Raw genomic sequence first — 27901 nt, 5'->3', positions numbered from 1 at the left:
CTACCTCTACAACAAATTAACTTTGGTGGTTTTTTTTATATAAAACATTACGCTGCCAATTTTTGTTAATTTATACGTATCAATTTTTGACTGTGTTTTAAAAATTTTAAATGCTTTCCGTGAAAAGAATGATATTGCTAGCTAACATTTTCATTCAATATGGCCGACACGTCTGCTTCCGGTTTAACATCCAAACAACTAAGAGAAAGTTTGTCAAAATGGGATTCACCGGACAACTGCACAGCAGCACTATCACATTCTCAAAAAGATTGTATATTAGAATTAACATCTACTTCTTTAAGAAGGCCGTTGTCTGCATCGGTAAACAAATTATTTGCTTTTTTTAGTTTGCATTGGTTTGTTATACCAGTTGTGTATTGAATATGCATGCAATGAAGAGATATGCAAAGTATTTTTTATCGTGTTACCATTGCTGGCAAATTATTTTTTGGATGTGTTTATATTTTGTCGATTAGACTGATTTTCATCGCAATTTGTAACTACTGAAATATTGCGTTTCCTAGCTGCACCGTTTAAACCCGACTTCTCTTTGTTAACAACACGCCTAGCCAGGTTATGAGATTCGGGGCACTGAGAAATTATAAGTTATAACTACTAAATAATCAGTAGTGCATGGCTCTGATTTTTCTCAACTAATACACCAAAGCGTCCTTCTTTAGTTAGTTGACGAAGAAGAAAAAACCAGTGGCGCTGTCCTGCCAGATGTAACAAGCAAACAAAAGAATGCTTTGCTCGATACCCTCTGTTCAACAGATATTACTAATACGCAACAGGTTAGTATTGAGTAAATTTACATTCATTGTGGAAAAGATTTACGGCTTGCATGTTTTAATTCTTTTTTCTCAACTTTTCTCTTCATTGAATATAATTATTTTTTGAATGTGCCCTTATGTTTCAAAACAATTTCATATGATGGTCAATTAAATGGCTGGTTGGATGCATTACAAAGTACACCATCCCTCTCTGAATATATGGATTACTTGAGGTTGAAGGGCAACAATGATCATTGTCTCCGCTTTTAAGAACTTTTTTGTTTGTTTGGTTCCAAATATTTTTGGATAGCATTCATTTGTTTTGTTTTTTTCTCATAAATTTGTTACTGAATTTTTGTTTTTGCTGTATATCAACTCATATTGTCAATGACAGTAGCAAATGTCAAAATTCTTCTGTAAACCTTTTTATGCTCTGATCCTTTGATAATTAATGTCAAATTTGTAAATTATAACAATTTAAAGTTAGTGTTTCTAGTTAGTGGCATCAAGTCTTGTACTACATTAGCTGCTCAACTCATCATCATAGCCACTTTTTATGTTCATTATCATGAAAGGTAATTTTACTATACAACGATTTAGCTTGTGGCTTTGTATCTTCATTCTTTGATCGTTTTGATTTTTTACACCGGGTTCTGTTTTGGTCAGTTCTACAGCTGGTTCTGTGATGTTCAAGCGGAGATGGAGAGAGATGAGGAAGGAGAATATACAGATTTTATTAGTCAGCTTCAGGATTTCAAGTCTCGCTGTGATGGGTAGATAAATCTTACTTACACTCACTCTCACTTATATATGTAGACCAGATAGAGTAGATAAATATTGTTGGTTGTTTATGTATATCACCTACTCTCACCCATCTATGTAGACCAGATAGGGTAGATAAATATTGTTGGTTGTTTATGTATATCACCTACTCTCACCTATCTATGTTGACCAGATAGGGTAGTTAAATATTGTTGGTTGTTTATGTATATCACCTACTCTCACCTATCTATGTAGACCAGATAGGGTAGATAAATATTGTTGGTTGTTTTTGTATATCACCTACTCTCACCTATATATGTAGACCAGATAGGGTAAATAAATCTCATTGGTTATTTATGTATATCACCTACTCTCACCTATCTATGTTGACCAGATAGGGTAGTAGATATATTGAGATTATCTCATTGACTGTTGATGTATATTGTCTGCTCTCTCTATTGAAGTAGAGCGAAAGTTCAGTTCTTAGTTCTCCGCTAACAATATTAATACAGTGTGATGTATTTGTAAATTATCAAACTTGTCCAAATATCATTAAATACATGCAAAGTTTTGCTAACAGATTGTATTCAAAATTATGTAGTTTTCCATTTGAAAAAAACTGTTGCATAATTTGAACTTCTACTTAAATCTCAATAAGCATGCAAAGCTTTTCCAAAGGTTTTTACTCAAATTCATGCTGCACTTTGAATTTTCCGATCGCTAATTAAAAAATTTCATTTTAAATTTCACCAAACACATTTGGCTAAATCATTCGTTGCAAAAATTAGCATTGCATTGCTCATATCATAGAGTTGTCACAGGTTGTCTTTATAATAGGTTGCTGGAAGAAGTGGGCGCTTCTCTGGAGCTGCTCAATGACTTGCAAGGAAAGCATGATTTTGTCTCTACAAAGACGACAAGTCTGCATCAGTCGTGCGAGCACCTCCTTGAAGAACAGACTGATCTCATGAATGTCGCTGAGGCGATACAGAATAAACTCTCTTATTTTAATGAGCTCGATAGAATTAACAGTGTAAGTTGATCTATGAGTCGCATTGCAGCTCTTAACATGCTTGCATTTAAGAATATTTACATTTATGGTTTTATTTTAATAATGTGTTTTAACAATGGCCCGTTTGCATCAACTTATCAACGTACTCTGCGAGTAGACAACTTTTACAGGGCAAGCTTTTTAATTAATAGGCAACAATATTGTTTTGAAAATCTTAGTTGAAATGAATGCTTCCTCTCTGTACCTTTTTTTATCTAACTAACCTCTTGAAATAATGCGGTAAGATCTTAGAAGTGTAAGACGTATATGTGAGTATGCGTATGTATATATATAAAATATATATCTGAAGGTCTTATATATACATATATGTATATGCGTATATATATACATATATATGTATATATATACGCATATATATGTATATATATACGCATATATATATATATATATACGCATATATATGTATATATATACGCATATATATATATATATATATACGCATATATATATGTATATACGCATATATATACATGTATATGCTTATATTTCAGGTATGCGTATATATATATAAGCATACCTGAAATATATATGAGTATACATATACATGAGTATGCACATATCTTTTGCACAAGACATTCAAGTAGTTAGTCTTGTGTGAAAGATGTTTGCGCAAGCAGGGTTTTTCGTTCTGCTACATTTGTGTCCACACATTTACTCAAACTGTTGCATCTTCATTTAATCTTTTTCACAGAATCAAGTATTAGAGTAAATCTTGTTATATTTGATCAATTGACTTATCGCATATCATCAATTCTGTTTGTAGAAATTAGGAACATCATCTCTGACTGTGACAAGTGAAGGATTTATCCCGATGCTTACGAGGATAGATGAATGTATCTCATACATACAGTCTAACGTAAGTCAAACTTGGGATTCCCCATGCCTCAATAAACTCTTGGTGGCAGTCTTCTAATAGCATTCATTCTGAGTGGAAGACTCTAAGCCAAGCATAGGAACTGAGTCTAGCATTCATAAATGACCTTGTCCAGGGGTGTCCAATCTCTTTGCAAAGGGGTCAGATTTGACGTGTTAAAAATTTATGGGGCCAACTTAGGCAGACATTTTTTACATATAACAGCAATTAATTTAAATAGATTTTACCGAACCAATCTGTGTTTCATATTTGCTTTTTTATTCTAATTTCAGTTATCTTAAGTATGTGTTTTGATTTCTTTGAAACATGCATATCAAAATTGCATTGACATTATAATTGAAATTTAATAATCACTTAACTTCACTTTTTTAACACTTACTTTTTTGTAACAGTTAAACAGAAGTAATTGTACTCTTGGGTACAAATTACATTTGAAACGTATAACAACATCTCACTATGACAGTTTAATATTTATAGAGTTTTTAAACACAATTACAGAAAAATGAACAAGTAATAGGCATATCAACAAGTGGAGGGCTTATTTAAGATATGACAGTACTATAAATGTTGATTGGATTTTTATATTGTTAACACACAGGTAACAGCGCTTCTGCCCAATTTATTAACCCTTTGAACCGTGGTCGTTTTTCTCAGTGGTGTCAGTAACCCTGTGTAAGCAACCTGTCCAACGATCCTTAGTTTTTAAACATTTACTAAATATAACTAAACATGCTCATAATACAATAATATTTGGTAAAACATGAGTAAAAAGGTCGAGCAACCCACAACAAATGTCATCAAACAGAAAAAAACAGTGCATCACCATTATTCGGCCCAAAACTATAAAAATTCGTACGTTTTAAAAAAACTTTTAAAAATATTCCAGTAGCATCATATCCATTGAGCACACGTTAATCATCATTTCATGACTCAAAATATAGTGGAAAATTATAGTTAGTATCATAAAATTCTTTATTTGCATCACAATCATTTATGACCTGCTAACAAACGAGTTGTATCACTTTTTTCGCGATACTGTTCTAGTAAAGTATGTTATTAAATTAAAGGAAGTGAAGATATTTGAAAACTGTTACAAATGGATGAGACATTTCTGGTCAAACACTCTGTGCAAGAAATAATCTGATTGGTTTACGCTGTTACTTAGAACCTACTTTTGTAAACAAAGCCATGTGAATGCCAGAATTCCAGCCTTTAGGGATTTTAACACACCCTACGCGATGCTGGAATATCAGAGGTTCAAAGGGTTAATTCTACGGGCGGGCCAGACGTTATTGATTTTATGACAGGCTGATGATGAGGCGGATGAAAATTGACCCTGGGCCGCATTTGTCCCGCGGGCCGGACTTTGGGCATGTCTGGCCTTGACACTTTCAGTTTTATTTAACGTTAATGTGATAGTTGTCACGTCGATAGTTTTATAGTTTTGGTTGCTTTTTGATGTTTTTTAACAATATCAAGTGATAACTTCAGAAAGCTTTTTGAAGTTATCCCTTGATGAGAACAAGTCTAATATCTGTTTCAAACAAATTTGTAGTGATTGACTAACTGCTAAGTACTCTTTAGATTTTAAATTATAGTATTATTATATTGTCTAAAAATTTATGTGTATGAGAGCTAAAACAATTCGATTATGATCTCTATTGTATTCAGTTTATAGAACAGCTGTAGAGTTAATCTAGTCTCTGTTTACTCAATGCCGGTATAAATATAACCACGTGCTGAAAATATTCTCTTTTCTAGATAAACATGGTATGCAATTTCTGTTCTGTTTAAATTTCAATAGTTTTACATTGAGAATGAATGGCTTTATAGTAGCGTTTCAAACACACTGGATGCCAAGTATGACACATGATTATTCGATTGAGTGAAATGTAAGAAATGGTACTATAACTGCAGTCAAAAGATGCAAAGATCCATCAGTGTGTGCAATAAGTGTATACTTGAAATTTACCAACTCATATCCAGTTTTTGTTGATTTGGAGACCTCATTTAAGAACACTTGACTTGTCTTTTCATAATTTTCATCATTTTTTGTGGAAGTTATTTCATCTTGTAAATTTTTTACTCCAGTCAAGGCTGTTGTGTCACATGATCACCTGTGCCTTGTTATAGCCACGTTATAAAGACTCATCCGTATTTCTGCTCAAGTTCCATCAGAGCTTAGCTCGAGCTCTATCTCTCATCAAGACTCACGTATCTAACCTTCTCGCTACCGCTACACAGAATGTCCAAACCTCTTCTAAGGTCTGTATGCAGCTAAAAGAATCTTAGTCAGAAATCTTTTTTGTGCTTTTTGTGGTGTCCATGACGTCAGTCTTTAGGCAAAGAGACTGTATGTAATAATTAATAAATCTACTTATACATTCATTTTTTCTTGAATGCGATTGGTTGAACATGTCAACATAATTTGTTGTTAAATCCATCCCTTTTATTTTGACTGAGGGAAGGTGGAATACTACAATCATATACGTTAGGTGAATGGTTTCATTTGCAGGGCTCAACATCGGTCAATGATGATGCATTTACTCTATATTATGGAAAGTTTAGAACGAATGCACCTCGAGTCAAATCATTGATTGAGCAAATCGAGAGACGAGTCGACAAAAATGCATCGTAAGTCAGTCAAGTGTAACACTGAGTCAACCAAGTCTTTGGCTCACAATGCATCACTTATGACTCCTGTAGACTATACATATGTCTATGGCTACTAGTTTGTTTAGGAAAATATAATTTGCTTTAACGTACATTTTTAATATTACTCTATCCTAGAACATGTCGATATTACCGTAGTCATGGGAGATTTTACCATTTGGCTAACCGATGGAGCAAATCAAATTTTATTCAATTTTGATCATTTTGTTGAGGTCTCTTGGCACATGTTTGGGAGTGGCATTCAGACTCACGACATGTTTTAGCTGTTTAGGATGGCTCGTGACCACAATTAGCCACCGGCATATAGCATTAAAAGATACTTTTTACGTTCTTTGGGGATTTTTAGATTTGACACTCACGGTTAGTTAAATTATTGATGACATGCTCTGCAGGTACCAGCAGCTTCTCACAGACTGTCATCAGTGCTATGTGAATCAACGAGAAACTCTGATAGAACCAAGTGTCTCCTCAGCAGTCATTGACCTCACTGTAAAACACAAGACTGATCACTGTGCCTTGGTGGGTTCTATTTGAGTGATTGGGATTCTAGGTACAGTCATGCAATCACACAAATTAACTGCTTGGCTTCAATCATGTTCAAAATTTCAGCCTAGTTCCTAGTATTTAATACTACTACTCAACGTTTAGGGTACAGTAATAATTACACCGGTTGAGCAATCTTTGTTAGATTGTCTACAGGATATATCCTTTCGTCTGTTGTGATCGGCCATGTCTATTGTCCATAGTCTCTTTGGCTCGCCCAATGTTTTCATACTTTTCACTATGAAACTGCAATACAGACATGCATCTGCACTTGTCTAACATGCTGATTGTGTACGTATGTGTGACAGATGAGAAGTGGTTGCGCTCTGATGGTGCACATCTGTCAAGACGAATATCAACTCTATCACCATTTCTTCAGTCGGCCTTGTGAATCCATTGAGTAAGTAACTTTTAGCTGGCAAAAGAATGACAATGCCAATAAGGAACATTTTTCCAAATTCATTTTAACCATAATTCTGTGTAGTGTTTGGAACTAAATAATTTAAACTGGCCATTTTCTTGTTTCATCGGCATAGCCTTAAACCAGTTCATTTGTGATGTAGAATTTTTTATCTTTTTGCACGTACAGATGCTTATAAAATTTGCAAAATTACAAATGCTATTAACCCTCACCCTTCTTGTTTTTTACCTAATCCGCAACGCAATTTTTTCCTGCCTTATTTGCGCCACCACCCAATTATAACTTCTCCCATTATATCTATATATCTCAAAGCTTGTCCGTTTGTTGGGATATCCGTCCGTCTGTCCGGCTATAGCATTAAAATTTTGGTTATTAACCCTTTGAACCCTAACGGCTGGTTTTCCGGCATTGCTTAGGGTGTGTCAGAATCCCTAATGGCCAGAATTTCAGCATTCACATGGCTTTGTTTACAAAGGCTGTTTCAAAGTAACAGCGTAAACCAATCAAATTAATTCTTGCACAGAATGTTATACCGGACATTTCACTTGCATTTGTAACAGTTTTCAAATATCTTTATCTACTTCCTTCGTTATAATAACAAATTTAATTAGAGCGGTATCGTTAAAAAATCGATATGTAGGTCATAAATGATTGTGATGCAAATAAAGAATTTGATGATACTAACAATAATTTTCCAGTATATTTTGAGGCATGAAATGATGATGAACATGTGCTCAATAGATATGGTAGTACTATAAAAATTTTTACGAGTTTTTAAAATCGCATGAACTTTTATAGTTATAGCCCGAATAATGGTGTAAGTACTGTTTTTTTCTGTTTGATGACATTTGTTGTGGGTTGCTTGACTTTTTACTAGTGTTTTACCAAATATCATTGTATTATGTGCACATTTAGATATATTTAATAAAAGTTTAAAAACTTCGGATCGTTGGAAAAATTGCCCAGGGTTATTGACACGCATTGACAAGAACAGCCAGGGTTCAGAGGGTTAAAATTTCACTTTTTGCTGGACTCGAACGCACGGAGATTGCAACTGCAGGTTTTAAATCTATGCGCTCTACTACTAAGCTGTACAATGCATATTGATCAAAGGCATTACCATATACCGTATAGCGTATGCACATGCTAAAGGACGTATTATTTGAAAATTTATGAATTCTATTAACTGTAAAAACACAATGCTTTTTTGTGTTTTCTTGAACTTTTACTTTCGGTTTTTCGTAAGGTTCAATTGTTATGTCGCCCCCAAGGCCAATTCTTTTCACGCGGACAATTGTATTATCTCTGTAGGAAGAGCCTCTACATTCTCTCTCGTTCGGTCAGACAAAATCAGTTCGATATCTCATTTGTACCAGTATCGAGAGGTACCAGTATCATCTTATTCAAAGTTTTGATGGATAGCTTCTGGTGGAGCTTTGTTTTGTATTGCTTTGTATTGTTTAATATTGCTTTGTTGTTTATTACATCATCAAAAAAGGAGTTATCCTGCCATGCAGCATCTTAGTCCTGACCTGGATAAGCCGTCTGCTTGAACCATGCCGTATATGCATGTTTTTATACAAAAGGTTTCAGTGCTCGAGTATCTTGAAGAGCTTGTGCTGTTGAGCTGACCTTGCAGTAAATAAAAATAATAATGGTTGTTCCATTCAGCGTTACCAACAAAGTTGTACTGAATTGATATTGGATACTTTTTGCATACATATTTGTAGCTGTACCAGGTTATGTCTAAGGGTATGCGTCTACGGGTTCAATAGGACTAGACACAATTCTTTGAGGTTGAATAGGTTATTTTATTATGCGTGCCAGTTCTTGGTATGCACGGTGAAAGCTAAAATAAAAGTCGTAATGTTAAGAGCAAAATACGTAAAATCGGCAAGAATGCGATAAGAAATACGTTTATAAAAAAAGATTAGTAATTACCTTTTGCCCTTTAATGTTCTGGTACGGCTAGGTTTATGTTAGTTTATAATCATGTATGAGTTGTCTCGCCGTAGTGGTTTCTAACTAATAAAGAAAACAGATTTTAAGAAATATTAATACGCAAATAATTCAAGTTGGTTAAAAAGAAAAACGACAAAATCAGAAATTGGATAAATATTAAATGGTAAATACCTTGTACTTAAGAATAGAGTGGTATAGTTGTCCAATACACGGTATATTAACTCAACCAAACTACAGAGACCGGTGTGACCAACTGATCTGCACTAGATGAAAAGCGTAGGTAATCCTAAGCCGTTCTGCATGACTAACTGAGAAAACGGCACTGAAACTATCGGCCGATACCGCACCGTGACCGGACACATCGCAACGGCGAAAACGCACCCCAGCCAAATAGTTTCACTGCACCACTCACACGCATTGACTCAGCATTGTTAGTTTCGTTAAGGCATAAATTAACTAAGTTAAATATAAGGGTTAGTCCAATATAAAAGGCTGTCCTTTACAATATTAGTATTTCTCACATGTTTACGACAATAATTGTGTATAAAATAGATATAGATACTTGTCAAAGTTACAACTGTAAATATTGGTAACAAAGTTTGAAAATAAATTTACATAACCATCAAGGTTTTGTCTTTGTATGAGTTTGTATCTGGTATAAAATGTCTTTCCCTATATTCTGATATGAAGGCCTAGTGTTGTAAGAAGTTGTATTACTTCAACTACCCTTATTATTTAGTGTCTTTCTGGAGCGACTCTGTAACTACCTGTATGACGCATTCCGACCTCTCATTATCCATATAAACCACATGGAAACCCTAGCTGAGCTATGTAGCATTCTAAAGGTAAGCTCACCTGTTACTTGTCCTCACCTCATGTCAGCCCTAGGTTATGGCTTCTATAGCACCTATGAAGTAATTTACTTTGAATGTTCACATGATTTCTAGCTGTAATCTAGGATCTTATGGCTACGAAGCGTTTTTTATCATATGTAATATTAGTATCACATGCTTACTTCGTGTCATGCGTAATGTTGGTAGTATACATGTATTTTGGTTTACATGGTGTCATGCATTCAGCATTATTTTGTTCTCCTGTGTTAGTCTGAAGTCACGTGCTATTGTAGTATTCTGATATCAATCATCATGGTGGCGTGGTTTACCATTCATATCGTTTATTATCTTGTTGTCATCCATTGTCATATGATATGTTATCCAGCATTATCCAACTATCCTACATTGTTCTATTATTATGCATTACCCTTTTAATGCTCTTCACCATGATGTCATTTGTTATCTTCATGTCATGCATTATTGTATTAGCTCACATCCTGTTATCATACTTTGTTTTGTTATCACTCGTTAATCTGTTATAATTCATTATCCCATTGTCACTCATTGTTCTGTTATTGTACATTATCCAGTTATGTTATCTCACATCCAGTTATTATGCGTTGACCTGTTATCTAATTTTATCCTTTTGTCGTATGTCATCATGCATTATCATGTATTATCCTAGTATTATTTATTAACCTGGTCATAAATTGTTTGATACTCGTAAGTGAAGTATCATTCTATTCTGTCCATTAAAATTGAGATCGTCTCCAGTCATAGCTTGCTATTATCTGTTTATTTTCTGTTCACCGTGAGACCTTTTGTTGTGTGTTCAGGTTGAGATGCTAGAAGACCATGTGCAGAATAACCCTCAGCCCCTGCAGTCATTCGAAAAGGTAGCTCTACAAATGCTGCAGGATGTACAGGAAAGGCTTGTGTATAGGACCTACATCTACATTGACTCAGATATTCTCAAGTATAAACCAGCCTCTGGCGACCTCGCCTATCCAGACAAGCTTCAGATGATGCAGGTTAGTGTGGCTTAGGAGCACAAGACCTGATATCTTTTACTATTGCATGCTGCTAAATGTGAATCATCTATTTCGGTTGGCATCCTTGAGTGTATTGCAAATCGTGAATAGTACGTTTGATACATTCCTTGATTAATTGATATTTATCACAGTTATTTTGCGTAACTTCTTTTTTTTTAATGCAGGATATCAGTAGTGAGTATACATACAGCCTTGCAATAGTATCAAAACTAACTGTAGTGAGCAGAATTGGTCAACACAGCTCTTGAATACCTAGAACATCTCCAAATAAACTGACGATTGCAAGGGATACTGGGCTGTTGGTAATGAGATGAGTTATGTTGTGTTTCTCTTCATCTAGAGCATTGCTGAGAGCATGAAGGCTAGCGAGAGGAAACAACAGCTCTCTAGCAATTCAATGAATTCTTCAACACACTCACTTGAGAGCCAAGAGGTGGAGGCCATAGTGAGTGGAGCAGTCAATGGTACGCAGACACAGGCACCCAATACTCACACCTCTACCCTCACTGTATCACACAGCAGGTATATCTACTGCAAGGTGCTTATTGCCTTTGATGCGGTTTTAAGAAAATCCGGTAGCGGATAGCAATTACTATTTAACATACTTATTTAACATATGACATAAAATTTGTGCAAATATGTCTTAAAATGCAGAGTAAACAGAAGTGTAAACAGAAACCATCTCTCACAACTACATCACATTTGAGCCGTTTTGGAAAAGGAATCCAAACTACGGCGGTCTTGTGTGGCTGCGATTTTCTGTTCGTTTTTGAGCTTTTAAGAGCTTGTAATTTAATAATAAATTTGATAATATTTCCACATATTTGGCACTTACAACACAACAGAGTAAGACATGGTGAATCTTTTGATACCAAATAACTGTAATGTGAATTTTGTTGCAAGTCAACCTTTAACATACAACATCCAAAGTTCCTCTAAGTTGCACTTAACCAAAGTTAGGTGTAATAAAACTTAGAAATATGTACAGTATGTTGGAATAATTCTTTAATTCTATCGGGACCTCTTCCTGCTCACTATCCTTTTTCTCTATTGCTAAGGCTACTCCTCAATTCGCAAGTCATAGGCAAAGTAATAATAATATTTTTTTATTGATTATGACTTGGATATACAGTCAAACATGGATAACTCGTCCACGGATAGCTCAAACACATGGTTAATTCGAACGGTTTCTTTGGTCCGTTCCCACGTAATGATAAATTGCTATAGATAACTCGAACTCAACACTGTTAATTCGAACTGTTTTTTTGCCCAACGGCTACCGAAACGGTTGTTATCGCTTTAGAAAATCACTTTATTCAAAGCCATACCTCATCTTTTCGTAATTCATAAGCATTATTACCACCATCGGCAAAATATTTTTGTCAACGACTTTTCTAAAGGTTTGGTCAAATTTGATTTATACTGCTATACGATGAATAGCACGGGCTAGCCGGGTCACGCGCGCAAGGATTTTCGCCACGCACATACAAAACAAAAATAGCATGTTGTTTTGTATGTGCGTGGCGAAAATCCTTGAGTGCGTGACCCGGCTAGCCCGTGACGAATAGTTTTCCGACGTTGATTCCGTGTTGAATCAACGTCGGAATGTTGAATGTTTAAAACGTCTTAAAAATTGTTGTAATTAAACGTATACGTTGTCTTAGCTAAAAAAACTATTCATCGTTTGACCTAAACACAGAATACGTGTGTACATTCAATAAGTATCCATTCAAAAAGCGTGAGTGATATACAATGTACCGTAAAACCTCGTAAAACTTTTAATTGAACTGCCTCGAAGTGTTGCTCTTAACGAATCCCAGGTAAAGTAAGGTAATCTTTGCATAAACTTCAAGAAAAATCGGCAAAATTGATCGTGGGTAAAACGCTCAAAAGAAAAAGATGTCTTTTCTTTTGAGCATTTCAACAACGATCAAGTTTTGCCAATGTCAATCTAAAAACGTCCTGGCAATAACATCACCTCAAACAACAAACCAATCTCAAGTGATAGAAAAATCTCTATACTTTTTGATAAAAACGTTTTAAACTTTACATTAGAAGCATTTAATTTGAAACAAGCCATTTGTGCTTTTGATTTATATTATAGTTTGCATATGTACATGTATCTACTAATAAATAAGTAAATACATGGACTTGTGACAGTGCTCTGATAACTTGAACGCTCTGATAATTCGAACACTTTTGCTCGGTCCCATGAAGTTCGAGTTATCCATGTTTGACTGTATTTTAGTTTCTCACATATACCGTATATCCCCGCATTTAAGCCGATTCTAGAATGCGAAAAAATTCACCAAGTCGAGGGATTTGGCTTATACGCGCATAACGCTGATTGGAAACACAAAATGGCATGATGCTAGCTTAATTTCAACAACTGCAACTCGAACCACGGTAGACATGCCGCTGGTAGCCGTTACAGTTTGTTTAGGATGGTAGCGATTGCTTGCACTTGAAGGAAATGCCGCATGTGAAAATTCATTCAAAAAGAAATGAGACGGAACCAGAGCATTTAGCCTTCTTCTATCCAGCTTTGGTTCTCACTGTAAGAGTGGGAACAGCCTCGCGAAACAGCTCTTGTTTAACAATAGTACGTTATGACTGCGATAACAGTCTGTGGTTAGTTAGTCAATCGCGTGATTGCTCAATTTTTATGCAATTGCGTTAATAGTGTGGCAAGGATAGTTAAAAAGATTTTACAGAAGAAAATAATGTCTGATGTAATCCATAAAAGAAAACAAGTGTCTTAAAAATGCTTTTTTATCAATGGCCACCACTATCGTTACCTTTTGAGCTACTTAAAAAAAATTTTACCGATGGAATTAAATATTTGGTGAAATCAAATATTTGACATTGGCACATTTAAGTTGTCATAACATTTGACCGAATTAATTGGCATAAAATTTTACATCATCTGATGCCATAAAAAGCCACAATTGTGTTGCAGAACAAGTTCGAACACTTTTTTGTCCCCTTCGTACTACCATGGTTGACAATTTGAGCATGTTCTGAGCCAGATGTGTTACAACTATTACTATAGCTTACGGCACTGTTATTACTGTTAAATATAAACACCCGTTGTCACTACTTCCGGTGCCTAATAGATAATCATCAGAGAAGTCAATTGATCTACAATTTATGTAACCTACATGGCTACCTACATTTGATCATCGCGAAGAAGATATTGCTGTAAAGTGTTTTTGCAAAGCAAAACTAAGGACAGCAGGAGATACAAACATGTTTTCCATTGGCTCAACGCAAACAGATTATTGTTTTCTTTCGATTGAGCGGAGACATGATAGGCTAATTATACAACTACTTACCAATCAGACTCATTTTGTACTAAGCCTACAAAAGCAGCTCCGTTTCCGCAACCTTTTGCTTCGATAGGTACTTACGGTGCGGTACGGTTTATAGGGTCAGCTTATAAGCGAATTCTTATGAGTTCCCTAATTTTAGGGATGTTTTGCTAGGGTCGGTTTATATGTGAGAAAGGCTTATATGTGAGAACATACTGTAATTCATTTTTTACATTTAGTTATTTTTCATTATTTTCTTCATGCATTAGGTTTAATGCTATAAATAATTCCCTGAATTATTTATAGCATTAAAGGTTCTGTTGGGTCATGCTCAAATGTAACAATTTCTTAACACCATGTTGATTATGATTGGTTGAAGCATTTAAGAACTCGGACTAGCATTTTGTGTAAAACTAGCGTGCAATTATTTCTCTACCTTATCAAGGGACTGGTCGAGGCATGTACAGTTTAAGCTGTTAGAAAAAAACTGATGCTTCAAATGGTCTGAAATTTTGTTATTCTGTTCAACAAGATGGTGTTAACGGATTGTTTTATCTAAATATGGCTCATCAGGACCTTGAAGTTTGTCTAGATGGGGAAGGCGCTGAAGTAAAGTCTCGCATTCTGTCAAGAGTACTTGCTTCACACATGTCAATTTTAACATTTGAAACAAATATTGGAATGGGTTAACTTCTTATGTCATGGCTTGACTGTAATTTCAAGTAACATGATTCATTCTAACAATATACTCTTCAGAATACTGGAAAAAAATTGGAAGGTTTCTGTTATTTTGCACAAGTTTGGGGCTTTTATTTTTCAACTAAATCTGCATCTCTTTCTCTCTATGAATTCACCGTCAGTAAAACTAAAAGTTTAACTTCTAGGAATAAGATCAGAAATTATCTGCTAAAATCATATGCTTTAATAAGCATTTATTTGACACAAAATGTGGAGTTTATCTCCTTGATCAATCAAGCAGTTCTAAGTTAATAATTCTGTATGACATTGTTATTCATCACATAAAATCTAATGTGCTCTTTGATATTGTATTAGTTTTGTTTTGTTTGTGATTTTATCTGACCCTGCACTCTGTTTACCAATTGTTGGCAACAGTGATATTATAACAAGCAGTTATTGGGCATCATAAGTTGATAGTATTGTTCTTTATATTTCTATGAAGCTGAGGCTATGTATATGCAACACACACCCAAAGGTTACACAGCAGAGTTCATTTAGAGCTGCTCAGCTTATGCATCTCAAATCAATATTTTAGTTTTTCTAGATTAATTACCATTCCTTTAAGGGCTTTAGCGGGTTGACAAAATATTTCATAAAATACCCTAACTTTTCGTCATTTTTCTTTTTATCTCAATCATACACTTGGTTGCCTTATATTTTTATGCACATGCATTGTTATTATCTACGATAAACAAATAAGTTAAAACCTTTTGCTAGTTTATGCAACTCATGTAAATAGAATTAGAGTGGTAGTAGTTGTAGCTCGTACTCTTACTTACACATTAGCGTTACAACCGTGTTACAGCTCAATGCCAATGTCACCAGCTGACCTGCATGGGATGTGGTACCCGACAGTACGCAAGACCCTTGTCTGCTTATCCAAACTCTCTCGCTGCATTGATGTAAGTTTATTTTCTGCTAGAATCATTTTCTATGTTTTTCATTCTATAGTTTGGATATGTTCGCTTTGCTCTCCAATCCATGTAATATTCTCTAATGGAGCTGTGTTACTACTGAGCTCATACCATTGAAGTGTGCAAGTTCATGTCAACTTACGACTGAGTTACGTTCAGACTGACAGGCTGTAAGTTGCTCTGTACATTAGCTGTAATATGATTTGTACATTTACTGAATAAGTTCTATCAGCTTTGAGCTGTTCTATTTTTTTTCTAAACCTTTTTGTAATTTCATCAGATTTCCTTTGAGAAACTGCACACAAGTTACTCCAACCCTTCTTTATTTGTTGTTTCTTACTGACAATGGGTAAAGCCTAGCTTAGGTAGGTTTACTTACCTTTAATCTTCAAATACCTTGTAGGTTAAGGTAAAATCATGGTATAATTTACATTTGATTTATTTACAAAAGATATAAGATAAAAAACGTACAATACAAAATCAGAATGCAATTTATTTTCAAAGCAGTCTTTTTGTTTATTGCAGCAAAATTCTTATCGACAATAAACTGAAAAAAGTTGAAAAAATTTTACTGTTACTGTATTTCGAATTCAGGTTATGGAAAATACCTGTGGATTTACTGCATTTGATTTGTGGCATCGCAACAAATTAAAAAATTAATTGAAAAAATTCCCTTGTAACAGAACTAAAGAAAGCCTTTTTTTACTTGTGCTAGACTGTATTGTTTGGGTCCACCACCGAAGTAGGAGTCAGGGAAGGAACTTTTTTCTTAAACCTGCCAAGTGTTGTCTGAATAGATCATTTCTTTTTCTGTCTGGCAGGTGCGACGCCATGTTTACTCACTACTGTACTAAGTGTTAAATATTATAAAAATATTGTGGTCGCAGTCATAAATTCTATCAGACATAAGTCGCTTAGGTTGTAAGTCAGCGCAAAGCTGTATTTTGCGCCATAGGTGTAGCTATGTGGGTTGAATGTTGCCTTTTATTAATAAAATGCGGTTTTTTACTCCGAAAATCTGTTCATCGACAATGGTTGTGTTAACCCATTATATAAACTATTTAAAGTTTATATAAAGTTTATAGAAGTTTAAAATGACACTCCAAACTTCAGACCTAATTACAATTTTATAATTACGAGTGTAAATTTCTGCAAATCATATGCCTAGCTGTTTCAATGAGTTTTATATTTGAAACCTTGTGCCAGTTAGCTAATTCTCTTAATCCAAGATGCCCATAAAGCCTTCGACTTATTACCTGATATTTTATGGTTATGTAAGTGATTGGTGATTCAGTTGTGCATATTTAAACTTCTTAAAACTTGTTAAGGTTAAAAGAGAGTTGAGTTTCAATTCGAATAGTTTTAATCATTTATTGTAAGGTATCGGGTTTTAAATATAACCCAAAAACCTAAGGGATCACGCCATGAAATGTCATAAATCTTTCAAAATAGTTGGCTACTAGGCAGTTAACAAATCCAAAGGATTTGCATCTGACAATTTAATAGAATATTATTATTACATACCCCTTTATTTTTTAGGTTTTATATCTGATCACATTTAAAATCAGCCGTTTAGGATTTAGTTCATCTTTAATGTGCAAATCATAGCCCGAATTCACATTTAGATTTTAACTCAGCAGTTCAAATCTACCTGTAACCTACTTGGTTAACACTTTTCGGTTTCAAGGTAGCAGCAAGCAGCGAGTTTTTGTAATCATATGGTTTCTCGTGCAGAGTACAACATTCCAAGGCCTCTCACAAGAAGCGCTGAGCTTCTGCATCCAGTCTCTGCAGATCGCCAAGAAACTCATCACGAGCCGGAAGAGTGCACTAGATGGTCAGCTCTTCTATATCAAGCATTTGCTCATCATAAGAGAGCAGATCAGCCCTTTTCATGCTGCCTTCGCCGTTAAAGAAACTCAACTAGCTTTCGGCCACATCAAGGGTAGGATTGTCATTGGGGAGTTGTCTCTCTACCGCAGTTGCTCATGCTGTTCATCAGTTCAAATTGTTCTTGTTTAATTATCACCGGGTAATCATTGTTATTTATTGTTGTTCTATGTATTACTGAAAACTGTGCATTTGAATGGATTATAAAATTCTCTTTACATTTGTGGCTCTAAGATCAGCTGATGCAAACATTCTGATTTTAACAAGCTGAGTTGTTTGCTACTTTCATGTCTACCATCAATGCCTACTTGGGTTTCTGTTGCAGACGCTGCAATTGGTCTCATGAAAAGGAGCTCTGATCTTTTCAAGTTTAATTCTAATAACTCACTGCTTCAGTTCTTGGTGGAGGTCAGTTAACTCAAGGGTTGTTTTGTTGAATCTAGGCGAATTTCTGTGTTTTTCAGGTAATCAGAAATACATCATTTTGGCAGTTTGTGGCTTGTAACTTATAAATAGGCCGTTGTATGGCTTTTTCACAATACCAGAGGTCCAGGTATACATACACACATATATATATATATCGATATATATACTTAAACTCAACTCCAGCCAGTTGCTTCGTCTATATTTGAAGTCATCAGTGAAGCAGTGAATGTCATGGGGGATAAACCCTAGCCATGTTGATATATATATATATATAGATATATATATATATATATATATATGATATATATATATACATATATGTATATGTACATACGAATTTTCAAGTTATGCAACCTCTTGGTAGCAATTTCGCTTTGATTTACCAAAGACGTCTCTGGATACAAAGGGCTGACACGCATTTGGTAGTTTGACCCATTTTCTTGTTTTGTATTTAGGCCTAATTTCTTTCTATTTGTATGACACGATGTAGAAAGCTTACTCTCACTAGTAAATGTATGGAGTACATTTACTAGTGAAAGTAAGAAGACAACGAGTGTTTTGTTTTCGTTTGTTTTATAATTTGGAGTCATCATATATCCCATAATGCAGAGTAGGACAACTTCGGTTTCTAACAATTCAAGTTCTGTTTTGCGAATGAGGGCAGTTTTTCAGTTCATGCCCATGTAAACAAAAATTTCTCTGTACATTCTTAAAACATTTATTCTGAGTAAAACAAAACCAAGACAATAATACAACGCCTACTTTTTCTGACCGCCATCCTCCCACTCCCTACGGTTTTTGCTTAGACACTCTTAGACGACCAACGCCATAGGTAAACAAAGACACCGTTTGTAGTTTTATTCATCATTTCTCTGTTTTTCTTTGTATGCGTACTCTCGCTATTTAGTCATATAATTCTACCGTGTATTTTTTACAGTTTTTGACCATTACATGTGTTTATACAAATATGATTTTCGAGTTTTGCGGCGGCTTGGTTAGAGATTAGGGCATTTGTAATGTAAAATGTGTTTCTGCTTACAAAATTATCTACTTACGAAATGGCTTCAGGAATGAATGAATTTCATAAGTAGAGGTTGCACTGTATATATAAATAGCTTAAAGAATAGTTAGTACTGAACCTTCAGTTATTGTTCGTTACATGGAAGCCATCTTTCCTCTCATTTGGCCGTTCTCCCACAACACGATACGTACATATAAAATGAAAGAAACGATCACATAGACAAAAATATGCCATGACAATTTCTGTTAATATAACTTGGTGAATTCAGTGTTATCTCACAGGAACTGTTATAATCAGCTGTCATATTCATTATTAAAATTGTTTAGGTTTTGTTCCAAGTTTGACCATGAAAGCTATTTTGAGTGTCGCATCATCATTTTCAGGGAAATTTGAGATTCTAGTGAGATGCTAAGTTTGTGGTTAGCTATTTAATTTTCTATTACGAAACGCAAATTGATGTATTTGAACTGATACAAGATTTTAAATGTTTCTGCCGATATCAACAATCATGTTGAGTGTTAAATTAGTGTTCTAATGAAGGGTTGCTTTGCTGTATCGTATGGAACGTGTTAGCAGATAAGAAATCTCATGCCTGTATCAGTATAAGATAACGTAAGTTTGAAATCCTGCCACACTATTGCGATTGAATTTTGAATTTGGAGTACTATCATTAATATCGGCCTGCGAAGTTTACTTGCAACAACTGTTTCCAGCTTACAGCTACACCAATTGTTGGCTAGTAAAACTTTGGAATTATTTTGTTGAATATCTAAATTTAAACATCTGAAAGTGGTGGATGCAGTAAGAAGCTGGGACCGAAATGCAATTAGTTATTAGCTCAAGTACTTAATGCAAACAAAAACTCACATTTTGTATTTGACCACCTGTGAGTTGTTAATGACCTTGAGGATGGCGTTGCGACTTGAGGTGGTTTACTGATGTAGTTCCTGTCTAGTGTAGATGTGATTTTCATATTGAATTTCTGATTGCAGGGCACCCCACAGGCCACCGAATACTTGATGGATTCCAAGCTAGAGGTCGATCAGCAGCTGAAGGTCTCGTGCGCTGACTTTATAGAGCTGGTTTCTCTTCAACTTGTCAATAAAATGGAGGACTTCCACACCAAGGTTATATCACTCACCTTTCTCTTTCATTTTGTTTATCTTTAATCCATCTTTCGCTTCTTTGGATGTGAATGGTTCTCAGGCTTCCGAAGCTCGCATGGCACTGAAGTATTGATCCGCTCTCGTGACTCGCGTATCCTGTTGGGCCAAGTCAATATCCTACTCAAATTGTCTGGTTGATATTATTGATGATTGTATTTGACTATTAAAACAGCCAAACAACTGGAGGAGTGATTTGACTAAAGTAAAAATGGAAACATATCTTGTAGTAATCTTGTCTTAGTACAGGTAGGCTTTGAAGTAGAGGTAGTCATTTATTAATGACAAGTCGGAGCAATGACAACCTTTAAAACTGTTCTAATATTCGTTTAACTCAGACCCCTTGTAATTACTAGGTGTAGTGGCAGCGGAGTGGTGGGTGTAACAGTATGCCGTCGCATGTGTATGATAAGTTGGTTAAGGCAATGTAGCCACCATCTCCCGAACTCTGTCAGTATCTTCCCACATTAGTTGTATGCTTTCTAGGCCTATATCTGTACCTCGTGTTCATTTTTAAGTTCAATATCCTTATATTCTTTCGAAGAAAAAAAAAGTATTATACTTCTTGAGGATCAATAAGTATAATTTATATATAAATATGCAATAAAAGGATTCATAATAGAAAGTAATAAATACCGTATGTATTGTCGATTGATGACGAAATGGCTAGGGCCATTCACTTCCGATATTTTAGTCTTCATTAAGTTTTTAAAATCTTAAAATTTAGAACTAAAATGTTCATCGGACTTTAATATACTTTCAAAACAGTAAATAAGGTTTTAATGTATAAAAGAGGAACAGTATACCGTATTGCCGAATGATGATGAAATGGCCCAACCTATTTAACAACGAATTTGTTTATCGGCTGGTTTTCTAGCAGAAATTACCGTTGTTAAATGAGTACTACCCTGTATTCTACTTTGTCTCCAATAAATTGTGTGGACCTGAGTGGCTGCCATCTATTATGCGTTCAGGTTTTCTCTTGTTTCTCATAAAGCTAGTGAACGGTCAATTAGTTTGTCAGTGGCACTCAGCGTACAATTACTTGACATTGGTGAATGACTTAGTAACTTAATCAGTTGGAGTTGTTTTCTTTCACATTGCTCACTTGAAATCATCATTATCGGCTGCTAATAATTGAAACAAGTTGAACCATATACAACATCAAGTCATGTGTGCAATGTTGAATGTTCCTAATAGCAGTACTATAATAAAGATAAGCACCGTTGCAAGAGCCTGCTGTATGGTCATTGGCTTATCGTTAGAGGGAAGAATACCTGTTATAAATAAGACGACTCCATAGCATTAGTATAACTTAAATCAATGATTTCACTGACATTTTTGACAGCTTCAGCCTTTGTGCCATACATGTTGACATGTTAAGCAGTCTTAGACTATAAGATAGGTTTGATAGACTGAGCACCATGTTTAGAATAGACTCGTGTCTATATTTAGCTCACTGGTAAAAGTGCAGCAGTTAGTAGTCAAGTTTTGATATGCAATGTCATCGTGAAATCTTTCATCCATTTTGGTTTATTTCGTTATTTTATTGACAGGCTGAGGTCATCCGTAAAATGGCTGCAGGAGAGGCACCACTATTAACTAGCCAACCTTTTGCCAAGCCTGAAGCTCTCAGAGAACTTGTAGCTGAATCGTATCGGGTGCTCAAAGCAACAACCCCCAATATACATAAGAGTATGACTCTTTATCTGGCTAACAGGGAGACTGAGGCTATTCTTTTTAAGCCAATCAAGGTGAGCTCTACATAACCGCGAAGAGATAGCCTTCCAGTGTGTAGTATATTCTACCCTTTATTAAAAGTATGTGTATTTAACCAGTAGCATGTGAATTTGGGGTCGTGTGTGAGTGGTATGTATATAAGTTATTAGAATAATCAGCATTGCTAGCTCCATCATCGTGAACCTTTCTGTTGTCAATTCTTCGTGTTCTATATAAATATTTGCTGCAGTCCGGCAGTGTTCTTAGCCTCACACTAATAAGTCATATGCAGTGTTTCTTTGCTACTTCGCATTAGAGTTTTTTGTGTTTTGAGTCCTTTACACAGTACAAAAATATCCATTAAAATTGAATTAAATATATTTAAAAAACAACTAAAATACGTGTATTTCTCTCATACTCTGGCACAGTGAGATCATTGTGAGAGCAATCGACCTGCTTTCCTATTACGGTTTGTGAAGTGTGAAAGTGCAGAGTCTTTGTGACACCCTTTATCATGCCTCTTAAATGCCCATGACTCTCCAAGTCATCTAATGGACTTACAAAAAGTGGAAATTAACTCAAATGCTACAGTATTATAACCCCATGAATATCCCATTTATGGCTCAAATGCATTATTTTCTAAAACATTCTGTTAAGTAATGTATTATTTACTATTATCATACTATGATTGCTGTTATTATCTTGAAAAGCTGTACTGTGGCAGCTCAACAGTAGTCAATATACATACTAATTGTCCTTTATTTTCAGCCTATCCTTTATACTTATCTATCTAAATAATACACGTCGGTCACTCAAACACTGTTGTAAAATCTCAACTATTAAAATGTGCTTTTAACCTGTTGTAACAACAGCAAAACCTTTTAAAAGCTCCTTTTAAATTTCTTGTGAGCATTCTAATCCTTCTTAAGCCATAACTGCCACGAACAGCTTTCATTGTTTGTTCATTGGTAAATCAGACACGCTGATTCCGATTATGTACTCAAAATAAAGATTGGTCCATTATCTGTCAAAGTCATTTTTGTTTTTGGATGCTTTTTTACAATGTTTCCATATCGGTGTCGCAATCGACACAACAAGCCCCGCCCATAAATATGTGACGTACACTAGCTTTTAAGGGACGGAAGTTGGGGATGCTTAGTTCGATCTAGAATTACAGAGATGGGTGACTTAAAACCTATTATTCTCTAAAATCAGCCTTCAAAATTTTCTCAGTCTTTTATGAAAGGTAGATAAACTATTTAAAATTGCTCGTAGTAGTTTGTTACAGGATGTTTAATAGGCTGAACGCCAAAAAAAAATAAGCTCAAAAAAGCACGATAACAATGTTAGCTTGTGATAAAATAGTGCTTTTTTAGCTCATTTTTCTTGGGGTTCAGCCTTTTAAACATCCTGTAACAAGCTACAAGCAATGTTAAATAGCTTATCTACCTTTCAGAAAAGACTGAAATTATTTTGAAGGCTGAATTTAGAGAATAGTGGGTTTTAAGTCACCTATCTCTATAATTCTCGATCGGATTAAACATCCTCAACTTCCGTCCCTTAAAAGCTAGTATACGGCACATATTTATGGGCGGGGCTTGTTGTATCGATTGCGACACTGATATTAAATCGTTGTAAAAAAGCATTCAAAAACAAAAAGGACTTTGACAGATAGCGGACCAATCTTTATTTCGATACAAAATCGGAATCAACGTGTCTGATTTACCTATGAACAAACAATGAAAGCTGTTCGTGGCAGTTATGATTTAACTTACGTATATTGCTGAACAGGAGATGCTGAAGTAAAAACATTGCCATCAGCCTCATAAAAAAGAATAATGTTTTATTCTACTAATTTGTTATTCTGTTTTTGTTTTCAGAGAAAGTTATAATTGTTGGCATATGGTAACTTTCTTTCAACATTGACCTCAAACAAACTTGAATAGTAGTGTGTGCATAATAGTAAGAAATTGTTAAAATTCCCATTTCTTCTTTTTGTTTGCTATAGCCCTTCCGAGTTTTATATAGCAAAATACTTCTATATAGCAAACTTCTAGGGCTGTAGCAAACTTTTTGTACTTCGGCTTGATTTAGGTGTTAAGCTCAATTTGCATATTGATGGCTGTTAAATTGTTTAATTAAGTTTGGTGATTTAATGTGTAAATAAATTCCCATTAACAGTTTTCATATGGAGCATTTTTGGAATAGTATTATTGTGTCTCCTTGAATGTGCTTCAGAGTGTTTAATGAACATTAGATGAAACCTTTAAAAAACATTTAGAAAGCATTTTTTTTACAGTTTTCACTTTTGTATTTATCTCCCCACTTCTGTTGAGTTGCTCTAAACCAAAAGTATAACATTTGAGTAGTCATATCAGCATATAATTTAACTGCGACAGTTTGCATCACTCACGGGGTTGTATTGCTGTCCACTCACTTATATTCAATAGCTTTCATTTCATCTTAGGCCATCCTTGTAAGCTTACTGTGGCAGATATGGTGGCTACAGGGGTTTGGGGTTGATTAGCAGTCTATAGTCTCAACACGTATGCGTGTCTACTCATTCAGACTAATTGATTGATCTTCTTATCACTGTTCAATAAATGTCATAATTGTATGTGTTGAACTTAAGTGATATGTACATGGGCTGAAGTTCATAAACAATGTACCTGTATATGTTGAGCGTGCGGGATTTGTACATAGGCTAAAGTACATTAACAATATCATATCCACATGTAGTGATTGTTAGTGATGCGTATAGTGATTGTAAATGGTGTGTACACAGGCTAGAGTACAGAAACAATACCAACAGCTGATAGATGTTATTGAGAAGGAGTACGGAGAGGAAGAGTCACAGATTATAGCCTGTCCCACTATGGAACAGGTGAGCTTATTCAGCATACATGGTTCATCTATATATAAATCTGAGTGTTTGGCTTTTTTTTAACCCTTTGTCTAGTTATAGCAATTAAAATTTAGCAATAAAAAATCAGCTCGGTATTGGATTTGATCTTTGAACCTTCATATGTAAAGGTGACAAACTTAACCATTAAGCTACGGGGAATACGATAAGTTCTTTGGGCATATAATCATTACATTGGTTAAGATACTCACGCTTAAAGCGCTTCCTTCAGGTTAATAACTAGAACTGTTGACCATTAGGCGTAACGATTGTTAAGCTGGCCCAAAACGCGGTATTGTTTTAGTAAAGATTTTAATAAAGATCTAGCTTTCCAGATAAGTTACTCAAATTCATTAAGGTTATTCTATTACTCGTGCAACGCCGGGCATTTGGCTAGTCAGTCTATAAAAATGAGTCAGTATTTCAGAGAATAGTTCTTTGACTGGGGTGTATCAAATTACTGGGTTTGATGATGTACTATTGCTGCGCTCTCTTTCCCAAATCATATTTGCTTCAGCGGAGAAACGAGTGTGATGTGGGGTCAGGAAGTATTAAAATAATGTCCATAGTTCACATCAGTTTTCTCTCCACAATGCATTCTTGACATTCCTACCACTCCGTCATTATTTGTTGAGTATACCTCCACCTTGTATCAACCACCACCTGTGTATGGAAGTTCATAGCATCGGTTGATGCGATCTGGCATGGCTGAAACTTCATCTTACCAGCTTTGTCATCAAAATTGAGTGACGATTCTATCACTGCTATACAATACTCAACTTCCTGTGTATGCCTTTAAAACTAATGAAACTAATGAATGTTCATTTCAAGTTTAGTGGACCTTCATTTTTATAGTTTTCTTATTTTTATGGCTGTGGCTTTGGATTAGTCAACAATGACATCACTATTGGAATAATACAATACCTGGTAGTGGTTACTGGAGTAGGTTGCGTATTCAGTACCTGGTAGTGGTTACTGGAGGAGGTTGCGTATTCAGTACCTGGTAGTGGTTACTGGAGTAGGTTGCGTATTCAGTACCTGGTAGCGGTTACTGGAGTAGGTTGCGTATTCAGTAACTGGTAGTGGTTACTGGAGGAGGTTGTGTAATTTAATTTGTCTCAAGATTGCTCGCTGATAGCATCAGTCTATTCATTCACATTCACCTTTACATTTGAGTCCACTTGAGCATATTTATTGCTTGAAGACTGGAAATCTTTTTACCTTCTGCACCCATGGTATTAGAAAGCTTGCTAAGTTAATGGACGAGGCAACTAATGTCATAAAGTTCTCTACTCCAGTCTAACCTTGGCCCTGACTTAGGAATCTTCAGACATAGGATATCAAGTTGTAAGGAATTATTAGACCCTTCTACTGAAGTAATTTTCACCATACGGTGTTCAAAGTTGCGGTTTCATACGCCAGTGCATATGCCTGCAGTATTTCTTTACAAAGTTTACTTCCTCAGTGTTCGAGTAATATTAAACTGTGCTTCATATTTTCCTTATTTAGTTTTTTTTAAATTGGTAGTAGAAAAATATGAACAGTTTTCCTCAGCTCAGTTCTTTTAAAAAATCTCTCAAGCTACATGCTAGTTTTCGTGAAGAAAAAGCATGAAACTAGGGGAAGTTGAGAATATAAATATATGGGAAAATATTGCCCAATAGCTCCATATAATTGTTTCCGCCTCCATATATATGCTTAAAGCTTGTTAGAGGTTTTATCGAAATTGGTCTGTAACTTTTTTGTTCATATTAGATTTGGCTGCTACACTGTAAAACATCTATTTCACTGAATTATGCTGTTCATAATGTATCACCAAGGCTACAGCTCCATTTGTTAGTCTTTAACGTAAGGGAAAGTGTTAATCAATTATTTTTTACACATAATTTTGTTTTATACATATTTTCATACAAATGCATTTGTTTTGAGACTAAATGTGATTTTCTGCAGTATTTATTGTTAGTTTTAAGTTGTAAGACGAGTTGAATAAAATATGGTGTATTCTCATAAGAATAGGGTTGCTCCGACATATTGTTGGTTTTGACATACAAATGAAATATACCAGAATGGCTTAACTTTATTTAATAAGGTTTGGCTGTGTTGAACTATATGATAGCTATATATACGTACTTGTATCGAATGAGTACAATATATTTTACTAAAATGGATTCATACCATACAATTTGTTTCTTGCTTGTCTAATACTAGGCTTAAGGAACGGACCAAACTTTTGACAGTACTGTGATCTCATGCGCAAGCTTAATCGGTCAGAATTATTGGCTACTTTGTACAAGTCTAATAACTGTTACCTGATGTTTGAGGTCTAAGTGTGAGGTCATGGCAATAAGTATTCTCAGTTATATTTAGAAATTATTTTTTATGTACTTTTTATGTTGTGATGTATATTGTGTACAGGTGCTGTTGGTACTAGCAAGCAAGTGAGGGTCATCTTTTCTAACCATGCTCATCCTATCACCCTCATCACTGGCTGATCACAACAGCTGAGGCATATGATGTAAACAGAAATTGTGAAGGCAATGGACACATGTGTGTACTTTGAATTCTTGGTTTTTCTTATATTTATTGGTTCATCACTCTAGATCTTCATTTAGTTCGAAGATAAACTATTCCAGATACTAGGATTGTCGTGATTGTTTTTGGGCATTCCCATCAAGGCATGAACGTGTTGTAAAGTACGGTGTGCCTTCTTATTCCATATACTAACTTATATTTTATTTTAGCCCTTTTAAAATTGGGTTTGGCATTTCCCTATTTTGTAAAACACTTCGGATGGTATGATGTATTCCTACATTTTTCAGAGTTTTGGTTCTATTTAATGAAAGATACAACCA

At 35.0% G+C, this 27901-nt stretch overlaps 1 protein-coding gene across 1 annotated transcript; it reads left to right on the top strand.

The window, feature by feature from the left end:
* The first annotated feature begins 159 nt into the window (after positions 1–159).
* LOC137405755 (conserved oligomeric Golgi complex subunit 3-like) lies at positions 160–27901 on the top strand. Its single transcript, XM_068092139.1, has 19 exons — positions 160–321; positions 681–794; positions 1440–1546; positions 2373–2568; positions 3371–3463; positions 5615–5746; positions 5997–6115; positions 6547–6673; positions 7006–7097; positions 9820–9925; positions 10750–10944; positions 11306–11487; positions 15820–15916; positions 17663–17873; positions 18144–18226; positions 20258–20392; positions 21985–22182; positions 24933–25031; positions 27465–27901. Exons 1-19 carry the CDS (start codon positions 160–162, stop codon positions 27489–27491), a joined length of 2475 nt encoding a protein of 824 aa, XP_067948240.1. The 3' UTR covers positions 27492–27901.

The sequence above is a fragment of the Watersipora subatra genome, chromosome 10 (genome assembly GCF_963576615.1).
Source record: "Watersipora subatra chromosome 10, tzWatSuba1.1, whole genome shotgun sequence".
In the NCBI taxonomy this organism is placed as follows: Eukaryota; Metazoa; Bryozoa; class Gymnolaemata; order Cheilostomatida; family Watersiporidae; genus Watersipora; species Watersipora subatra.
Note: the sequence above shows the minus strand (reverse complement) of the source record. Positions and strands in the feature narration are given on the sequence as shown.